General features: G+C 30.1%; 2 protein-coding genes across 3 annotated transcripts; one reads left to right on the top strand and one right to left on the bottom strand.

The window, feature by feature from the left end:
- Positions 1-390: 390 nt before the first annotated feature.
- LOC111021409 (beta-glucosidase 12) lies at positions 391-7,456 on the top strand. Of its 2 annotated transcripts, none has more exons than XM_022298367.2 (14): positions 391-490; positions 617-825; positions 935-1,004; positions 1,112-1,170; positions 2,243-2,318; positions 2,591-2,668; positions 2,778-2,865; positions 4,084-4,339; positions 5,061-5,176; positions 5,371-5,594; positions 6,062-6,093; positions 6,262-6,367; positions 6,443-6,548; positions 7,096-7,456. In XM_022298367.2, exons 2-14 carry the CDS (start codon positions 658-660, stop codon positions 7,262-7,264), a joined length of 1,548 nt encoding a protein of 515 aa, XP_022154059.1. In that variant the 5' UTR covers positions 391-490; positions 617-657; the 3' UTR covers positions 7,265-7,456. The 2 variants fall into 2 exon arrangements, with proteins under 2 accessions (XP_022154059.1, XP_087981680.1); XM_088125554.1 differs by having other exon boundaries at positions 392-490; positions 617-844; positions 7,096-7,455.
- A 5,145-nt stretch (positions 7,457-12,601) lies between these two features.
- LOC111021435 (beta-glucosidase 12-like) lies at positions 12,602-22,328 on the bottom strand. Its single transcript, XM_088125555.1, has 14 exons — positions 22,260-22,328; positions 20,836-20,936; positions 19,980-20,049; positions 19,800-19,858; positions 19,327-19,402; positions 18,360-18,437; positions 18,170-18,257; positions 16,343-16,598; positions 15,441-15,556; positions 15,108-15,325; positions 14,432-14,463; positions 14,200-14,305; positions 14,008-14,110; positions 12,602-13,066 (listed from the first exon to the last, which is right to left on the bottom strand). Exons 1-14 carry the CDS (start codon positions 22,267-22,269, stop codon positions 12,898-12,900), a joined length of 1,482 nt encoding a protein of 493 aa, XP_087981681.1. The 5' UTR covers positions 22,270-22,328; the 3' UTR covers positions 12,602-12,897.
- Positions 22,329-23,002: the final 674 nt, after the last annotated feature.

Below are 23,002 nucleotides of genomic sequence, written 5' to 3'. Positions count from 1 at the left end.
GGCCGTCGATGACGATAATGGGTCAGAATCAGGTGGGAGGAGGAGGGAAGAAGGGGGGAGAGGAAGAGATAGAGGAGGGAAAGAGGGGAAGAGAGAGAGACAGAAAAATAGAATGAAAAATAAAAAAAAAATGACACATATGTTAGAGTAAGATAAAATTAAATAAATATCTAATTCTCCCAGCCACGTCAGCATTTTTCGTTACGGTTATTAAGGAATTTAACTCCACACGTTTTAGAACTATTTTCTAAAGATGAACGACAAAACTGTCGCTTTTTTAATTTAAAGATCAAATAGAAACATATCTCCAAATTCATGAATGACTAGAAGTATATTTTATCTTGAATTAATTTGAACCAAACTATATAAAAAATAATTATATCCATTTTGACATAATTCTTTAGTTTCGCAAGCCTGGATGTGTTGTCTTTCAAGATCTTTCACTTATTCAACCAAACAGATGTAACCTACTATTATCACCGAACAATTTGTAAGTCTAGCTAGCTAGCTTATCTCTCTATGGTTTGCAATATAATACAATGATTAAGATTTGAAGTCCAATAGCGCACGTTTTGTTGTTGAGGCAGTTTCTTCTTCTTACCTGTCTCTTTATAAGGCCAACTTGGGAGTGCAACTTTGATCAGTAACCAAATTTAGATGGCTTCAAAATATGGTAATGTTGTCTTCTGTTTTAGATTGGTGCTTCTTCTTGTGTTTGTATTTGCAGAGGCTGCGCCCAACACACCAAGCAAATCCATTAAAGCTATCAAGCGAAGAAGCTTCCCGAAAGGCTTCGTTTTTGGCACAGCATCTTCGTCTTATCAGGTGGAGAAAAGTCCATAATGTTCGTTTTATAAACCCGAATTTGAAACAAAGTAAAGATCAGTGAATGACTTTGGCTTTGGCTTTGACATTGTTTTGTTGTTTTTTATAGTATGAAGGTGCTGCTTTTGAGCATGGAAAAGGACCAAATATTTGGGATAACTATACTCATCAATACCCAGGTCTCTAAATTCTCTCTCTCTTTCTTTTGTGTTTGAATAATTATGCTATGATGGTCGTGATAGATGAAAAAATAAAAAGTAACCCAATTTTGTTTGTTCAATTGTAGAGAGAATTGTCGATCACAGTAATGGAGACATAGCTGTTGATTCATACCACCGCTACAAGGTAAGCATGATATTAGCAAAACATAAGAGAAAATTAAGGAGCATTTAATTAATTTATAGATTGGATTAGATCAAAATATGTCTTTTTTAAGTACATGAGTTAGTTAATTAATCCTGATTTAACAAAGTTACGGTAGATTTAAGATACAAGTTTGACAAAAATCACATCGAACACATCCAATCAAAAGAGACATCTTCAAAAGTGTTTTCAAACAGAACATATTGGGGAGAGGATACCCATTCTTACTTGAATAAAAAATAGATGTGTTTTGTTGTGTTTGGAGGGAATTTCACTTCAACATATGGACAAAAAAGAAGAGAGATAATAGGTGCAAAGAGACCACTTTGGACCACAATATTTATGGAAAGGAATACTACAACACACACAAAAACAAAAGCAAAAGGCAAAAGGAAAAAAAAAAAAAAAAAAAACACGTTTGGAGATTGGCATACAATAACGAGTGTTAATGAATAAATAATATTAGTGAATATTAGCACTCACGGGTGTGGCGGAGTGGTCCTAAAGACGGGAGATTGATATCCAATGTCTAGATTCGAGTCCCACATTCATTTGTGTTGGGTACTTTGATGATGGCCATAGATGCCCGAATTGATTGGGTGTCCTACACGGGGTTAAGCGAAATAGGAATTGATTGTAAATTCAAAATTTTTTGCCGAAACGAGGTTTCATGTGACTTGAATTCAAGATGTCAAGAATATTCTTTGAGGTCTCAAACCACTCAAGTTATCCCTTGGAGACTAAACAAACAAACAAGCATTTAATAAGTTAGTGAATTAGGAATACGGGTGAATCCATGATAGTAGTATGATATATTATCGGGCTTGACACACGTACTTTGTTATTTTTGCAATTATTTTTCCTGACCGAGAGGGTTTGCTAATTTTGCACACAACCCAAAATATTGTTCTATTTTTGTATATTATAAATGCATGTGTAAGAATTTGAACCTCCAACAACTTTAAAAGAAGAGTTAGATGTTTTAATCATCTGAGTTATGTTAAAAAAAAATTTTAAGAAAATTTGATTAGTACCTTTTTTTGTTTAAATTCAGGAAGACATTGCCATTATGAAACAAACAGGTTTGGATGCTTACAGATTCTCAATCTCATGGGCTAGAATTTTACCAAGTAAGAAATTAAATAGTCACAATATATATTTGATAATTATGATTGATGGCTTTTTTTTTAACCTCGGATCTTGAAGGAATGAAGAGATACAATTTTCTTTTGAACTAGGTTGACATGATTTTATTTTTATTTTTTTAACCACTAATATATGGCTTAAGTCTCAAAAGAAATATATTTTTGAAAAACAAAACTTAATGTTAACAATCGTAATCTACTTAATTTACTTTAATCTTCCAACATTTTAAATATACTTTCTGTTCTTATTAATGCAGAAGGAAATCTTAGTGGTGGTGTAAACAAAGAAGGAATTGAGTACTACAACAACCTCATCAATGAGTTGCTTGCAAATGGTTGGTATTATTGTAATATTTAGATTGATTTTATTGGTTAATTGGTAATTAAATATGGTTAATTATGACTATATATTATCAATCAAACCCTTCTGATTTGGATTTGTAGGCATCCAACCTTACGTTACACTTTTCCATTGGGATGTTCCCCAGGCCTTACAAGATCAATATCAAGGCTTCATGGGTCGTCAAATTGTGTGAGTAAATTAGGCCTCATTTGATCGCACGGTTTCATTTGAGATATTTACATAAAATAGTATAAAAAATAAATAAATATTTTTAAATATAGCAAAAATTTTAAAATTTTATAAAAGTAGTCATGATATATTTTAATCAAATTAAAATTATAACAAAAAGAAAAATGAACTCAAACTCAAAGGTAATATAAAACACACTAAAGAAAATAACATTTATACTGTATTTAAATTAAGAAATGTGAAAAGTTGGTGACACACAATCAGAGGTGACCAATGTTATGTTATATTTTATAAGAATTATTTTGATCATGTAGAATAGTTCTTGAACACTTTTTTAAAATTGTGAGTAGAGAATAACTTTAATTGTTTTATAAGAAAATAACCTTTACTCCCTAAAATAAATGAAAGAAAGAAATTTGGGAAAAATATACTTTTACTCTATAAAATTTGAGTTCATTATCTACTTGGTCATTGAAATTTTAAAATAATTAATCACTTTTAGTCTATAATTTCCGAAAAATAGTTAGAAATGAACACTGAAAAATAGTTAGAAATGAACACTTCTTTGAAGTGACTCCTCTACAACGAATGTCGTATAATTCTTTGTTTGTGGATCAACCATTTAAACAATAATGTAGTAAAACAAGACTATTTAAAAAAATAATTAATCCAGACTATTAAAAAATAATATATTTAAAAATTATTATACAATTCATTGGTTGAAATATTATTCATTCCTTGTTGACCACGAGTTGAGCCTTGTTTTCATCACTTTTCTCTCCCACCTCCTTATTTTGATATTTTTTCTTATATTATTGTATTGATAGTGTTTTTTTTTTTCTTTTTTTAGCCCAACGATTTAGGGATGTGGACATCGAACATCGATCTAAAAAATGAATAAATGTCAATTATTACTAAGCTATGTTCATGTTGGCTTGATAGTATTTTGTTTTGTTTCTCGATTGCACTACAAAATTAATATAAAATCTTACTTAAATTGTTTATCTATGAACATATTTTTAATATTAAATATTTGTCTGAGTATTTTTAAAAGTTTGTCAAAAGACAAAATAATAATAATAATAATAATAAATAAATAAATAAATGGCAAGCAGACAATAATTTTTTTTTTAAATAAACAAACACAAGATTTACCATAAATTTCCTCAAAAAAATTGATTGCACCAAAACGAAATAAAAGTAAAAATTTAATTGCAGGAATGATTTTCGGGACTATGCGGAGCTTTGCTTCAAGGAGTATGGAGACCGAGTCAAACACTGGATCACCTTAAATGAGCAAGTCACCTTCGCCCTACAAGGTTACGTAATAGGAAAAAATGCACCAGGAAGATGTTCAAAATGGTTCAATTCTAATTGTATTGGCGGTGATGCTGGCACTGAACCATATATTGTTGGTCATAACTTAATTCTTGCCCATGCTAATGCTGTCAAAGTTTACAAGACGAGATATCAGGTTTTTTTCAAATCTCTAACTATAACGACTATACTTAGTTGGATGGTTAGGCTGATGGAATATCAACCATTTAATTTGTCAAAAATAAGAGATATATATATAATATATTTTCAACATTCTCTTCACAAATGATGTACAGTTATTAAATTGCATTCATATACTTGTACTACTTTTAGTATTAAAAATTTGTGTTTAACAGGTTATCTTAGATTTTAAAAAGTGTCCAATAAACCTTAAAAACTTTCAACTTGGTGTCTAATAGGGTTTTCAACTTTAAAATGCTTAATAAGTTCTTAATCTTTCAATTCTCTATCTAATAAATCTCTGGCATATTTGATTTTTTCAAAATTAATGGATCTATTAGACATAATATTGAAGTTTGTGTCTAATAATAGAATCATAATAAGTTTTAATTTTATGTCTAATAAATTCGTGAATTTTAAGAACTGTTTATTAGGTCAATGATGTATTACAGACAAAATTATTGATAGTTTACGAATCTATTAGACACAAAATTGAAAGTTAATGATTCTATTATACACTATTTAATGTTCAATGACCTATTAACACAAAATTAAAAGTTCAAAACATATGTTAGTTATAAAATAAAAAGCTGTTTATCACTAATATTATCAAAATTCAAACTATTATTTGTTGAGTCTTGGACTAAATTTAACTATTTCATAACTTTTCATCCAATGTTATAATATTGAATTTGCAGAAAGAACAAAAGGGTGAGATTGGCATCACATTGGTGTCCGCTTGGTTTGTCCCATATTCAGATACTCGGGCAGACAAAGAAGCTGCAAGTCGAGTTCTTGATTTTTCTTATGGTTGGTAAGTAAATTTAATGCGACCGACCCGAGCATAGTTTAAGTAGTTAAGCTATATATTTTAAATAAGACGATCGTGGGTTCGAATTTCCACACCCTCACGTTGAACCTTATGTACAATTACTTCATTAAATTTTTAAAAATTTTGTCTTAAATTAGTCAACCTGAACATAACTCAAATTGTAACAACAATGATAGGTTTTTGCATCCGCTCGTGTACGGAGATTATCCACCCGTCATGAGAAGCCATGTAAAGGATAGATTGCCCAAATTCACAAAGGAAGAAACTATTTTGACCACGGGATCGTATGATTTTCTTGGAATCAACTACTACACAGCTAATTATGCAATAGACACTTCCAATTCTACCCCACCTGGTCTTCCACCGCACTACCTAATTGATATTGCTGCAAATGTTACAAGTAAGCACTTAAATTAATCATTGTTTTATTTAATATTTTAAAAGTATTTTCTAACTCTTTAAATTTTTTGGCTAAATATATGTCTCAGTTCTTTATTTTGGTACTTTCTCTAATTTTTTTAATCCCTTATATTTTAATATTTTTTAATCATATATCATCTTCGATGGATGTTAAAATTGATTAATGATAAAATTAATGATATGATACTAAGTTAGCATGAATTTAGAGAAAGAATTATTAAAAAATTGGAAGAAATTACTTTGATTGGGTGACCTAATTTCTACTCTAAATAATGAGTATTGAAGTAGTTTTAAAATTATAATTGAAAAGATCTTTTACCAAAGCAATTTATGACAGCCAACTCCCAAGTATATTTAATTTCATCTACACCAATGAGTAGTTTTCAAATGAAATACTTGAATATTCTCTAATTAGATGTACTTTGTATAATGTTTTCGGGGTTGCAGCTGATCGTGATGGCATCTCAATTGGTCGAAAGGTAGTCAATTTTTAACAATAATATGCATTTCTCAATTATAATATTTGATTATTTTTGTTTAATTTGGTCATGCCTTTTATTAAAATCTAAATTAAGTTGATGTCATTTTCCCTTTCTTAATTATCGATTAATTTGCTAATTAATTATGTTGTAACAATGTCTTTGTAGGTGAATGATTCATCTTGGCTTGCAGCTTATCCACAAGGATTGAGAGAAGTATTGTTATACACAAAAAATAACTATAAAAATCCAATTATCTACGTCACAGAAAATGGTATTAAAAAATAATCTCCCTTTCATATGAAGAAAACAAATATGCCTATAATTAATTAAATTGTACATTTTGCAGGATGGCTTGACTATGATAGTTCTGATCATGTGGAAGAACTAATTCATGATAATGGAAGAGTCAAATACTTTCATGATCATCTCCTTTCTCTTCGCGAAGCAATCAAGTAAGTAACTAAAACAAAAGATCCTCTTTTATCATAAAAGTCTTCTCCTCGATGCATCATGAGGCCTTAATTTTATGAAAATATTGATGTCGATCAAATATTGAGGTCTCAATTTTATGAAAATATCGATATCGATAGATATTTCTGAAAAAAAAATACAAAAATAATATATATTTGTAACAAATAAATATTATCTCACACTTTTTTTAGTATAAATGTGGGGATGGAGGATTGAAACTCCGTCCTCCAAGGGAAGAAGAGCAAAATGCCTTTAATTGTTGAGTTAAGCTCAATGCTGTGTGTACCACCATTTCTAAATAAGTTAAAAATTATTAATATGAACATATATCTATATTAGTGATACTAAATTGATATTTTTTTAAATACTTTATCGATTTCTCTACGATGCTATAGAAATGTAGATTTACGTCACGTGACCATGGCATGCCCATTGACATACGGAGAAGTTATCGAAATTTAATATGCGGATGATAAGTTTTACCTTTTTTTTTTCCTTTTTGGTGACAAAATTTTCCATCTATTACAGGGCTGGTGTGAGGGTAAAAGGATATTTTGCATGGTCGTTGTTGGACAACTTTGAATGGGCAGATGGATATAGCATGCGCTTTGGTCTCGTCTACATTGATTTCAAAAACAACTTGAAGAGAATTCCAAAGCTCTCACTCAAATGGTTCCAAAATTTCCTCAAGAACTGATGGTATATGTATGTTTCACCAATCAGTTCATGTTATATATTTGCTCTACTCTATTATGTTATGTATTATATTGTAACCTTCTTGATGTACTATCACATGTTATGTCTTATCTTACCTATTTCTCGATGTTTTCTCTTAGTTGTTCGATAATTAAAATAAACTTTCATCGTGTTATTCTTATTATTTTTTTTTAATTTAGCGTCATGCGGAGTGATCAAAGATATGTTTTTAACTAGTTGAGACCTATGTTCAAGTTTGTTTTTCTTTTCTTATTTTCTCACTATTCTTGAATATATATGTGTGACAAATTCTATGATTTTTTTTAATGTGATAAATCTGCTAATTAATATTATTTCAATCTAAATTAATATTAAATGTGTTAATATCCTACCTTGAAAAGAAAATGGACCTTACAATAGTTTCTAATAGACTTAGACTACTCTTCTTATTGTCAATTGGTTTTGAGATGAAATTCCATGCATATTAATATGATATATCAGAACCCAAAACGTTAAAAAACGAACATGCAGTCCAAAGAAAGTTTCATCATCTTTTTTTCAATGCATTTCAATGATTCTGTTTTGAGCCTGAAGATTGAGAGAAAGTAAGTGGGAAGATTTGAAGGATGGCTTAAGTTCTTGTATTAGTATTATTTTCAATTAGAACAATAATTAATTTTATCGGTCATAAATACTTTTTTAACAATAATAGATAATTAAAAAGAAATTACATCAACTATATATACTAAAAATCTCTTTTTTATTTAAATGTAAGAACATGAGGGAACCAAAATTTAATTAAGTTCAAGTTTGACATTTATAATCTTCCTCTAATTATTAGCCAATTATATTGACCAAGACTTGGAGATTTCTTATGGGGGAAGGATAGTCTATGGGTTTCTCTAATATCAGATGGCCCACCCGAAGAACAGACACTTCACAAAGCTTTGGCGCCAACTTCTCTCTGCGACGCTTCCCTCTGGCTAACGCCGTCCTGCATCGATAAGTATTTGAATTTTATGTTTTTAGTTAATTTTTGCAACAATTTTTTTTAATACCACTGTGGACCACTTGCTCAACTCCAATCAACTCCAAGGAATTCTTTGGGACAACTTTCACCCAAAATGTTAGTTTTTCCATTTTTATTCGGTTATTTTATTTCAGGACCATCTAATTAACTTTTTTATATCATAATTAGCTATGTCTTCTGTAGCATTGTGTGTATATAGATTACATATTGTGTAGTTTTATGTTTCTATTATATTGATTTTCAGTTTTTTTTTTTATATTGATTTTGTTGTTTTTATTTTTTATTATACGTTTATTTAGATAGGTTAATTATAATAGATTTAGAATAGTTACCTACATTAAATTGATATGTTCACTAACTAGTTTGGAAATTATATAACTAGTGTATACCTATTTTAACAAAGTTAGATAGTTAATTGGTAATTAGGATTTATCACTATTAATTACTGAAAAAACACTTTTTAATTATTTTTTTATTAATTTATCTAATTAGATTTAGTTATCCTATTTAACGTCTGTTTGTTCTATTTTATGATAGAATATGACAGCTAAATGTTTGGTAATCGGTGCGTTAAGCAAGCTAAATGTTTGGTGGTTGTTTTGAATATGAATAGTTGTATGGTCGAAAGTGTAAATGGGGTTGAATTTGATCGATCGCCATGTGAAGGTTTCATTGTTAATAGTGGTATTGAGTTTAGACATTTTGTTGACATGGTTGGATTAGCATTGAACGTAGATGTGAACGATAATGAATTAGAAATAGTTTATAGATATCTCTACTACCACACCTTCAGGATCAAATAGGTTCATTCCCATTCCAATCTCAAACAACCACTATCGTAGCATAGTTGGCTCTGTACAATACTTGACCCTCACACGTCCAGATCTTTCTCATGTTAATCGAGTTTGTCAAAAGCTCTAGGCTCCAACTAAGGGAGACTTGAGAGCTGTCAACCGAATATACTTCGATACATTAAAGGCACTATAGACTATGGTCTTCCAATCTTGAAAAATAGCACCTCTAATCTCTATGTTTTTTGTGATTCAGATTGGGCTGGAAGTACTACAACTAGACGCAACACTACTAGCTTCTGCATCTTTCTTGGGGTCAAATTGAATTTCTTGGTCTTCGAAAGAAACAGACAACAGTGGCCAGGTCAAGTGCAGAAGTTTAGTATCATGTTATGGCAAGTGCTACTGCTGAACTTATATGGATCACCTGATTGTTTCGTGACCTTGCCATGACACTTTACCACACTCCCCAACTCTTGTGCGACAATCTTAGTGCTCTCTACATGACTGTGAATCCAGTGCTCCATGCATGAACCAAACACATTGAACTTGATTACCATTTTGTTCAAGAAAAAGTGTCAAATGGCTCTCTCAATATTACTCGCTTTATGCCTTCCGATAAAAAAGTTAGCTGATATTTTTACTAAACCACTAATGCCTGCTTTCATCAACTGCGAAGCAAACTTGGAGTTCAAGCTTTGCAACACTCCAATTTGAGGAAGGATATAAGAGACCAAATAAAATGATTTGTGCCACCTCAAAAATCTCGTCGTACATACCAGCACAATTGATATATATAAAGCATCAAATCAGTAAAATATTATGCGGTTGTAATATAAAATGCAGCAGAATATTTTGCTTCCTAATTCACAGTTGGAATCCTTTTCTCTCATCGTATCTCTCATTTTATTATTGTGTCTCCTTCTTTATTTTAACATGACAGTAGCTTCAGACCCCTCTGTATAAGTTGAGTTTATCTCTGCTCTGGTAAAAAATCAAATTTTCAAGTGAGAATTACTTTGTGATTTATCTATTGAGATTGGTTTGTTCAAGGTTCATAAAAATGCAAATGACATTGCCCTCTCTCAAGGTAATTACACTCGTGAAGTACTTGCGAAGGCCCAAATGTTAGAAGCCTCATAGAACACTACTCCCATACCGACTTTTGTTATAAGCCAAGCAAATGATATGAATCTTGTGAATGCCAAAGAATACAAAAGTCTAGTTGGGTCATTACAATATCTATACTCTCATTGGACCAGACATAGTACAGGCAGTGAATCGTGTGTGCTAGCATCTCCAACAACCAACACTCAAGGATCTTAAACCAGTCAAGAGAATCCTAAGATACTTGAAAGACACCGGTAATTATGGTATCACTTTTTACAAAAATAGTACTCTAAACTTATATGCTTTTTCTAATGCCAGGGAAGGTGTTCTTTAACACATCGAAGCACCACTGGATTTTGTGCCTTCATTGGATCAAATTGCATCTCATGATCTTCCAAAAAGCAACCAACAGTCGCCCGATCAAGCCTCGAAGTTGAGTATCGAGCAATGACCTCAATAGTAGTTGAACTAACACGAATCATGTTTCTTCTTCGCAATATGGGCATACCACTTCACAAGGCACCTCAACTATTATATATGTGACAACATAAGTGCACTCCATATGTCTATAAACCTTGTATTTCATGCTCGCACAAAACATATTGAGGTGGATTATCACTTCGTGCGAGAGAGGGTGGCACTTGGATCTCTTATTAACTACTTACGTGCCCTCACGCCAATAAATTATAGATATCTTCACCAGGCCATTGGCAAAGAACACTTTCAAAGATCTCTGAAACAAACTAGGTGTTCATTCATCACTGACACCAGTTTGAGCAAGCATATTAAACCAAATACATTAGTATACTATCAATATTCTCCTCAGCAAATTGGCAGTAAATATATTGGCATTTATGAATCACAATCTCAACAAATATCAGCCACAATATCAGCAAATATATTTGCATTTATGAGTCACAATCTCAACAAACATCAGCAAGTTTCTTTGCAAATTTATCCTCATTTATGTGAGTACAAACTTCAAGGTTGATTTTGGAACTTTTGCTTAAATCCTTTTAATTACTTACCTAAATAGGTGGACTAAATTGGGAAACAACATTCAAGCCTTTTTACGGTTGGACCTTACTCCAAGCTGTCATATGACCTCAATAGATTTATGGTCTTTCCTAGTTTACGTCTAACCACCTTTTGTCCTTTGTGTCATAGTTATATGTATTGAGTTTAGCTGAAGGTTATGTACCAAGGTAATATAAAATCACTCTGTTTTTCAAACTTTGAGCACCTTGCTAAATTGTTTATGGTATCAGAGCCTAGAGCCTTGACACAAAGGAAAGAAACTAACTCATTCCAAAGTTTCAAAGTTTTGTATCATGGCCAAAACTTCAAGATTCTTTGACAATCCAAATTTTCCACAAATGTTCCAGCCTCATCTCAATCAAGTTGAAGTTCTCCAATTATCTCTGGTGGAAATCACAAGTTCTACCTTTGATTAGGAACTTGAACATTAAGGATCATTTGGAGCAAGAAAAGACAACCGATGAAGTAGTTGAAAATGGAACCGAGAAGAACAATCCTCAATCAAGCACATGGAATAATAACGACGACCTGCTGACATCTTGGCTGCTAGTAATCGTCGCAGAAGATGTGTTGGCAATGATAGAGGGAATCGAGACTGCTTAGCAGGTATGGTCTTTTCTGGAAGGATTGCTCTTAACAATGACTAAAGAAAATGAAATTCATCTCAATGAAGAACTAATAAGCTTGAAAAAGGTAAACATGTCATTAGATAAGTATATAAAGAAGTTGAAAGGTATTTGTGAATAAGTTGGTAGCTTTGAACAAATCTGTAGATGATGTCACAGAAGTTTTTCATCTGGCTCGAAGGTTGGGAGTGAAATATAAAGAATATCACACAACAATGCTCACAAAGCCACCTTATCCTACCGATAACCAATTTGTTCTTGACTTAAAAGCATATGAACAGAAGTCGTCTTATGAGGAAGAAGAAGAAAAACCCAACCAAATCAACCACAACCAAGTTGATATTTGTTGAGATTGTGATTCATAAATGCCAATATATTTGCTGACAATTTGTTGAGGAGAATATTGACAGTATATCAATGTATTTGGTTTAATATCACGAGCTGTTATGGGGTGACGCTCGAGACCTACAAGATCTTTTTTTTTTTCACAACAATTAATATGTTATGAAAAGGTTCTTGAGATACGGCATGAAAAAGTCACAATATTAAAAAAACAAGGCGTGAGAATGATTAGTTAGATAAATTTGTATAGGCTATTTGTTGTACTATCATCATTCTTTATAATAAACTAATCAAATAAACCTATGTTGAATTCAATTGATAATTCCTTAACATCAATGACTACGATAGCATTCAAATAATATTAATGATTGTCAAACCAAGAAATCAAACAGACCAAACAATAAAAAAGAAAAAGATAGTTTATTTTATTCACCACCAACACAAACATCAAAAAGTTACTTAAGAAAAGACGAGGTTTCGTTATTGCAAAGTTGTTTAATTTAGTTGCTTCTCGCAGTAGTTGCAGAAGGTTGCAATAAAAAAATTAACATAACAAATAGAGCAGATAACGGGTGGTGGCGTAGTGGGTTTGTGGTCGAATAAAGCAAATAATCCGAGCTTTTCCTGCATTCGAAAACGAGTCTGCAGCGTCACAAATAAAGCAAATAAGGTAGAAATTAGTTTGTGTGTATGATGTTCAGTTGTTGAGGAAATTGTTGAACCATCTAGCCGAATCTTTTGGCATTCTCAATGAATGGTGCTCGAAATCAATATAAGTGAGCCCAAAGCGTAGGGTATATCCACTTGCCCATTCAAAATTGTCTAACAATGACCAAGCAAAGTATCCATTCACCCTCACACCAGCTCTGTAATTTTTTCCAAAATTTCGTTAAGAACAGTGATTAACTACAAATATGACGTATAATTAAAACAGTAGCTAGAAAAGTTACGCAAAAGAAAAAAAAAAGCTCTACACAAGATGTTTGTTTTGAGATATTCTAAGATTTTCGTGAGATGAGTATCTAGATTCTCATGTTTGTTTTACATGAATATTGGATATCTTAACATTTTTGTAGATGTTTGGATATCTTAGGATGTCCTTCCATGAGGCAACTAAACAATTTTGGATATGGCTCCCCAAAACGTGGGTTTTTAAGATTTTCATGTTGAGGCATGCCGTTTTAACAATTTTATCCTTCATTTTTATTCTATTTTGAGAAAAAGACAAAGACACCTCTCCTTCAAAATGTACGTGAGAAACATATCTAAGAGAATACTATATCATTTTTTATTTATTTAAAAATAACTTAATGCATGGATCCATTTGACAAATTACTATATATACAATTATATTTATATGCTCCATTGAAATATAAAATAAATTTTAGTCAGCGGTTAATATATCTTAATTTATTTTCAATGGGAGTCTAGGGTGCAATCTTTGAACTATATTTAAAATATATATTTTAACATTTGAATTATATCAATAAGAGTATCGTTGAAACACTACGTAATTTTAATACATTCCTAGCTTTGCAAAACAAACATAGTTATATTCACGTATTTTAAAAACATTTATAAATATTCATACAAAGCCTAATTATATAAGCCGTTAAACATCTATAAATTCAGATATCCAATATCTCGAACATGTAAAAGTATCAGATATCTAGATCCTAAAATAATTATAGAAAGAACAACTAAAACTCAGCCATAAAGAAATTAACTAAAACTCACAACACTATTTTAATTGAAACTAGTTTATTGAAGAAAAAAGAGAAATTTTCTTTTTTGTTTAGTTACTTACTTGATTGCTTCATGAAGATTATATAGATGGTCGTGAAAATATTTGACTCTACACTTATCTCTAATTAAATCTTGAACATGGTGGCTGTTATAGTCAAGGTATCCTGCCATGTAAATTCAATAAATGAATAAGGTAAAATTATTATATAGTAATATTTTTGTTAATTCAAATAAAAAATGAAAATATTTTTACCATTTTCTGTGATGTAAATAATTGGATTTTTATAATTATTCTTTATATAAATCAACAACTCTTTTAATCCCTTTGGATATACAGCAAGCCAAGATGATGGGTGTGCCTACAAATATATATATGGTTAACACATAAGTAGAAAGTTATTAGATTAAAAATGAAAAATGGATTTAGGAAAGCACACTATTGATAAAAATCATTTTTTAGGAGAATTTGAACATTAATTAATTACCTTTGGACCAATTGGAACTCCATTATGATCAGCTACAATTCAAAGATATTATACAAAGTTAGAATTATAAAATAAATGTTCAAATGTTTCATTTGAATGAGAAAAATCTCCAAATTGAATATAGATCATGAATCAAAAGTTTATTTCAGATCAACTTTAACTTTTAAGTTATCACTTTTTTAGCTGGCAATTTTCTTATAAAAATAGAAATATAGAAATTAAGAAAAACACTATATTTTTTTCTTGGAAGCTCTCATGTGAATCATCATTAAAGATGTGGGTTTTTTTTTTTTTTTAACAAATTAGAAAAAGCACTTTTAGACATTAGAACATAAAGGATCCCAAACATACTACCAAGTTTCGAAATACCTAGTTAGGATTTGAAATAATTTAAAATCCGTTTAATAACATTTCCGTTTCTTATTTATTGTTTTCAATTTTTTAAAGAAATTTAAGCATTTTTGCAACTAACTATGTTTATTGTTTCTCATGTTAAAACATTCTCAAGATTATATAGAAATTTTAGAAAAAACCAACAAAGGTTTCTTCTTTCTCGTTCTCATTTCTAATTTTTCTAAAACACAAATAAAAAAATTTGTTTTATTCCATTTTATTAAAAGAATGAAAAACCAGAAACAAGAAATAGGAAGGTTATCAACGAGCCCTTAAATGTTACCTGTAAGAGTGGCATGAATATCATTCAAGTAGCTTGGTTTTGGATGAACGTTATTCGAATTGTTCTTAGCGTAGTTAGCTGTATAATAATTAACTCCAAGAAAATCAAACGAGTCTATGATCAAAATACTTTCTTCCTTTGTGAATTTGGGCAGTCTCTCGTCCACAAGAGTTCTCATACTGGTTGGATAATCTCCATAAACGAGTGGATGCAAAAACCTACGTGCAATTTTTGTGCAGTTATGTTGAGTAGTAATATAATAGAAAATTCAAAAGATTTTAAGGCAAATTAATAATGAATTTGTAAAGGCCTAACATGTACTTATTTACTTACCAACCAAGAGAAAATTCAAGAGCTCTATTCGTAGCTTTTTCATCTGCCTCACTATTTGAATATGGGACATACCAATCTGACACCAATGTTATGCCAATTGTACCATTTTGGTTTGCCTACAAAATCTCATATTATGACAATGGTTGAAACATAAGGAATAATTAAATTTGGCTTAATTAATAGCTAAAATTCCGGCATGCCAATTTGAGTATAGCTCAACTAGTTAAGACGTATATCTCCGGCCCAAAAATGTTGAGTGTGATTGTTTCATAATTGTAGTCGTCAACAAAATATGTTTTGTGACACTAAAACAATGTCACTAAAATCCTTTTTGTAACAAATAAAAACTGTCACTATAAAGGTATTTATGACCCTTAAAACTTGTCAATATATAGATTTATATGTAGGTTAAAATTGTCAATATTGATGGTTAAAATTTTCACTATAAAAGTTTTCATGACAGTTATAAATAATCATTATTATGTTCTTGACGTTTATAAATAGTCATTAAGCAATATTTTGTGACAATTATAAGCTGTCGTTAAAAAATTTGAGTATTCAACTTGTTAAAACATATACATCCGACTAAAAAATGTTGTGAGTTAAAATCCTCACCCTCTCTTGTTGTATTTAAGGAAAAAAAAATCAAAAGACTTCCGTTCAAATTACTAAAATATCATTTCAATCACATTTTGATTTTTTTTTCTTTTTTTTTTTTTACTATAATGAAAGCGTGGGGCATGAGGATTTAGATGTCCAACTCTAAGAAAAAGAGTAGATGTCTTTTCCCCTTAAACTATGTTTCATGTTGACAAATCATCGATTAACTTATATGGTAGTAGTGAATGTGTGATGATCATTGATAAACGTAAATAATGGTTCGTTTAGAGAGGAGAGAGAACCTGATATTTTGTCTTGTAAATTTTGACAACAGTAGCATGGGCAAGAAGTAAGTTGTGACCAACCATGTACGGTTCGGTGCCAGAATTTCCACCAAGATAATGACATGGGTCCCATTCTAAACCTCTACCCGGTGCATATTCTCCGTTTACATAACCTTTTAAAGTAAAGATATATTGTTCATTCAAGGTGATCCAATGTTTCACTCTATCTCCAAACTCCTTGAAGCATACCTCAGCATAATCTCGAAAATCATTTCTGCAATTAATTTTCACATTTGTTACTGAGTTTTATTAAAAAAAAAATTAATAATTATAATAACTTTTTTGCAAAAATTTATAGTATCTTTAGACAATGATTTTATTTTATAAAATAGCGTTGTCAATTAACAGTTTGTTAAAAAACTGCAATTTTGCTAAAATCCTAACATTTTAAAAGTAACTTTTTTAATCTTTTAAATTTGGTCAAGAGTTTAGCTTTTTTTTTTTATATATAATTAGATTCTTAACATAAGAAATGGTTAGTAAACAATCTAATAATTTTACAGGAAAAAAAAAAACAAAAAAGACTAAAAACATAAACATTTACCTGCTGCCTAATTAATTTAGCTTTAATACGTGATGTGATTTACAGATATAATCATTTCTGCATTGAATTTAATAAAAAATACAATACTTTTTTTTTTGGTAGAAAAAATACAATAATTACAACTATAGTAAAGGTAGATTTTTTTTTTTTTTATACAACATGTGGGGTGGGAGTTCGAACTTATGAAGTCTTAGTCAGAGATAGGTGCCTTAACCATTTGAGCTATGCTCGGTTTGGAATACTAAAGGTAGCTGAAGATTACGTAAATCAATAATAATAAATCATAAATCATTTTAACAAAATATATAATTTAGTTCTAATTAATTGAACAAATTTTAAAATGCATCTATAATCTTTTAATATATTCCATTTATATTTTATTTAATGACTTTTTTTCCAATAAATTATATACTATCAACAAACAAATAATGTGATCCTAAAGTGAGTAAAGCTCAGCAATAATTAGCATATAACTCCAATCGAGATTGTGAGTTCGATCCCTCGTCCCCTATTGTACTAAAAAAACAAACAATAATGTAACATTAAAATATTTTTTATTAACCAAATTGAAAGTATCACATGTTTTAATTTGATAAAACCAAAAATCCCACCCATAAAATAAATAACGTAACAACTTCATATATAACCTGAATTGTAATAATTAACTTGCCGAAAATACATGTTAAAAAAAAAAAGAAAAAACTTTACCCAAAAGAGACTGTTGTTTCACTAAAAATTAACAATCTTAATAAAAATATACTTGTTTAAATTTACCAATCATCCCACTTTTTATATTTTGATCTCCCCACGTCGATTTCGTATGGCTTACACCAGTGGATCCCTATAATCGAAGCAGTTTGCTGTATGAGCTGAATAAAACTATAACCAGCGTAGAGCTCAAACTTAAGACCTCAAAGTAGGTAGTACCTCAACGTCGTCTCAAGTGCTATTGCCACTACTCGATTCTTTAGTATATTTGTCTTGAAAAAACAATCGCCTCTTATCAGACATTTCTAGACCTGTGACTAACTTATGGGGGGACATTAAAACTTGCTACTTCCTCCACAACCTTCTTTTGTAATTACGATATTTCCCATCATCTCTTTGAACTTTAGTACTTTCATTTAGCCTCTCATTTCTATGTTTGTCACATATTTTTTTGAATGTATGGTGCAACGTTGTTTTAAACAAATAATAAAAAAAATAAGTTTATATTACAATGCGATGCCAAATTTACTTACACAATTTGGTGGCTCAAGAAGCCTTGATATTCATCTTCTAAAGCTTGGGGAACATCCCAGTGGAAAAGTGTGATGTAGGGCTTGATGCCTACAGATCAAATCACAGCCACACGATTAGTTGACCAATTCACTTACAAAATGGCTTCAAATAATTGATGATATTAATTAAAAATATTACAACAATACCCACCATTTCTAAGGAGTTCATTGATGAGATTGTTGTAGTAATCAATTCCTTGCCTGTTCACACCCCCACAAAGCTTTCCATCTAAAAAGTATATTTTAAACATTGGAAGGAAATAAAATTAGAAGATTAATGCTGATAAACTTAGTAATTTCTACGTTGGAAATATATTTTATTTTCTAAAAAAGAAAAACAAATATTAATGATGCCAATAACTTCACGATCAAGATTTCAAAAGGTCAAGATTATATTATAAAAAAAAAAAAAAAAAAGAAGAGAGAGATCAAGTAAACCAGGATTGCGTTAGAAGTTTATGTTTTTTTTCATTTAATTCCTATTATGTTTTAAACGTTTCAATTTAATCTTTACGTTTTTATATTTGCAATTTCGTCTCCACTGACTGACACAATACTTGCTGAATCGACACAAATTTAAAAGAGGAAAAGGGGCACCTAAGAGGGGAAAATTTTAAATTCCTCTGGACTTTTAAGAAATTGGTAAAAATTTTGAATTTTTGTCGTTTTCTCTTTTAAATTTCTGTTTATTCGTTAAGTAGTATGTCACGTAAATTAATCATCAAACAAAATTAATTATCCAAATTCTAACGGTCATCCCTGATAAGGGACTAAATTAAAATTTATTAAATAGTGGGGTTGAAAAAATACCCGAACATTAAGAGCAAAAATATATACTTCGTAAAATTTTGCATGTGGATTATATTTGAGCATCATATTAACAAGTCTTAAAATAAAGTAAAACCATGGACACTCAGAAACTTTAGAAATCTTTAACTGATTAAGACATATATACTTTCCAATTACAGATGGTCAAAAAAACTATTGTGTGCAATTTTATTATTCACAAATATATTTGAAAAGATACTTTATTCTCGTGTATTTTTATTATAATTATTATTTTTTTTTTTGCAATTTTAGAATTTAGAAATATAATTGAGAACATCTTTAATTCTTACTCGGCAGAATTCTGGACCAGGCGATTGAGAATCTGTAAACATCAAAACCTATATGCTTTAAAATGGCAACATCTTCCTGCATTGCCAACAATGATCAATTGTGAATAATATTGAACTTCATGAATTATATATTTAATTAAGAATTAATATTATGGTTTTGAAAATAAATTAGTAGAATAAAGTAGTTCTAAAACAAGTTATCATAATATAATACCCCAATTGATATGGAATTTTATAAGGCAGAAGTTATTTTATTTAAAAAAAAAAAGGTACAGATCTTCCAAATAGAGGTATTTGTGCAAACATGGAAATAGATTTTTCCATACTAAAAACTGGGCCAACAAATGGTGGTCTAAGCCTAAAGTTGATACTATAGTTCAACTTGAAGGATTTATTAAACTTAACTAGTTTTTCTAATCTAATCATAAATTAACTGAGTTCGCTTCTCGTTATTTTATTGTTGTCTGATGTACCTTGTAGCGATGGTATGAATCAACAGCTACATCTCCATTGTTACGATCCATAATTCTCTCTGCAGTATCACAAACAACGAGAAAAAATAGATTGTAAAAATAGCTTTTTTTTAGGACTTACATCTAAACATAATTTAAGTTGAGAAAGAGATGTATATGATTTTTTTATGAGATAGATACCGGGGTGTTCGTGAGTGTAGGTATCCCAAATACTTGATCCTTTTCCGTACTTAAAAGCAGCACCTTCATACTGAATAAAATATTACCAACCGCGAAAAAGTCGAATTCAATCACTCTTTTAATTCATTGAGTATTTGAAAGTACACATAATATAATACAAATTGTTAAATACAAAATGATAATATAGATTTCCGAATATAGAATCTTCTACTCGGATACCATGTTAAACATGTTAAATCATCAATGAATCAAAAAATAGATATCTTAACACATACAATGTTTTGCTAAGACAATGATACCCTAGCTCATACCTCAAAGTATCTTCATAATGGTGTGATATTGTCCACTTTGGATGTAAGCCTCACGGATTTACTTTTGGTTTCATCCAAAAAGTCTTATACCGGTGGAGATAATTCTCCTCACTTATATATACCATATAAATATTCATGAAGTTTTATCTCAACACCAATTGACTATGAGATGAAACCCCATGAATATTAATACGGTATCAGAGTCCAAATCGCTCAAATGAACATCCGTTCCAAAAATAGGATCCGATCAAGATCCATGAACCAAAAGACCAACGATCTTGAGGGGACATGTTAAGGATCACACATTGAAAAAATAAGAGGCCTAACAAGGGTTTATAATACATATGAACTAGTAATTTCATTGTCAATTTGTTTTGAGATAGAACTCCATGAATATTAATATTGTATCAGAGTCCAAAAGCTCAAACGAGCATCCCAATTCAAAAATATTAATGTACCATGGATCAATTTCTTCCTTAACCAGTGTAGGACTTTGTTTGCACTCCTTTTACAACTCCGACACGTTTTTCTTTTTCTCCTTTTACCTGATAAGCAGAAGATGCTGCACCAAAAACGAAGCTTCTAGGAAAGCTGCTTCTCCCGATCATGTCTATTTGATGGGACTGTATATCGAGAGCATCCACACCTACAAAGATATATAAGACAATTAAACACAAAGAAGAGAAGAAAACAATATAGGTACCTTTCAAAGCTAACATAATTAGGTTTAGTTTATGGTGCATTTCTTTTGAAAAAAAAGTGTTTTTAAGTATGAACATTAAAGAAAACTTATTAAATGCTTCATCTAAAAGCACTTAGCATTTACTATTATCGTAAGCATTCAAAAATTTACTGAGAAAATAGTAATCAAATTATTCAAGTTCGATTTGTAAACTCTATTATGGATGCTTTTTATTACTGTAATATTAAAAGACAAAAGAACGAACATATATACATATAGGTACAAGGGTGATACAAAAACTAGTTTTAAATCCTGGTTTTGTTCTAAACATTTATTCTGTTTTGACCTCTAAATTTTAAAATACTTTTTTTTTTAAGTCTCTCTCAAATTTACTCAAATTTAGAATCTTTTTAAATAAATAATCACAAAAATTAATAGTAGTTTCTTCCTTAAGGTTTAACCATTAAATTAAAACTTTTGAAAATTGGGAGGACTAAAACAAAAAAGGAATATATATATATATATATATATATATATATATATATATATATTTGTTATTACCCAGAGTCTGCGGTCCTTGCCCCTATACTTTGGGGTATTGGCCTTGCCCCTATACTTTGGGGTATTGGCATTGTCCCCATCCGCGTACATAAGCAAGGAAGGAAAGAACAAAAAAAAAAAAGGAAAAAAGGAAAAACAACAAAAATATTGATTTTTTCTTCCAATAAAATAATTGTTACCCATTTTTGAACCGGATACTCGTTTGAGTGTTTTGGGCTTTGATACCATATCAATATTCATGGGTTCCATCTTAAATCAATTGACGATGAGAGGTGTAGCACATATCAATTATAAACCCTTGTTAGGTCTTATAGGGCTCGTTTGGTAACATTCCCGTTTTTTATTTCTCATTTCCAATTTTCTTAAGAAATCTAAGTATTTTTCAACTAACTTTGTTTCTTGTTTCCCATTTGTTGTGAACTTTCTCACAATTGTAGAGAAACTTTGGAAACAACCAAAACTAGTTTCTCCTTTCTTGTTCTCATTTCTAATTTGTTCCAAAATGTAAATAAAAAAATTGTTTTATCATACTTGAATTCTTAGAGGTTGGAATCATGCAATGCATTTTTTGTCATTAAAAATAAAAAAACATAAAAAAGAAATATAAACGTTACCAAACGAGCCCTTATTTTTTCAACATGGGATCCTTAATAAATAGCGCTTATAATATAAATAAAATAAGGATTTAAAATAAATTAATGAACATACCAATAATATTTCATTTACCTGTAGCCATAGATCCTTTCGAACCTTCTCCTTTGATCTTTGAAAGAAGTTTTCAGATTGGTGTTAGTGCTGCCCCTCCCTCCCTTTTTATAAGGTGTATGGGTCAGAAAAATGTATATATATTATAATATTCATTTTGTGCGTGCGAGATTTTCTTAGAATTTGGTATTTTGTCTTTTTAATATATATATTTTTTTCATATTTGAATAAGATTACAAAACTTTAGGCAATGAAATCCAGCTGACGTGACTTCTAATATTTATATTCATAAACTTTATGATAATTTAAGAGTCTCTAATTAACTGGACTCAGAATTAAAATACTATTTCAATGGTTTGTAGCGTTAGATAAAATTTTACAAGTGTTATTTCTCACTTGTTCTTGATGATTCCCATCAGAAAGTAGTTTTTGTTTGATAGAATATTTGCTTTTCTAATGGTCTATATAATAACGATATGTTGAAGAGATAATAAATGATATATCGAGATGTAAAATATATTTGGTTTGTTTTTATGAGGCTTTTAATATATATATTTTTTTTAATGATGTGATAATATGTGTTAAAAAATTGCAGAGATCATTCCAAAATTAAGTGTTATTTAATGTAGAGCTCAGTGATAATATGAAACAAGCAATTTGTTATAAATTATGATGTGATGGCACTAAGCATGCAACAGATGAATGATTTATACTTTATCCAAAATCATTGCTATCGTAATCTTTGTTATTTTATTTTAACCATA

The sequence above is a fragment of the Momordica charantia genome (assembly GCF_013281855.1).
Source record: "Momordica charantia cultivar OHB3-1 chromosome 6 unlocalized genomic scaffold, Mcharantia_2.0 BLBB01000006.1, whole genome shotgun sequence".
Lineage (NCBI taxonomy): Eukaryota > Viridiplantae > Streptophyta > Magnoliopsida > Cucurbitales > Cucurbitaceae > Momordica > Momordica charantia.
The sequence above is the reverse complement of the archived record's forward strand: the minus strand, read 5'-3'. Positions and strand labels throughout refer to the sequence as shown.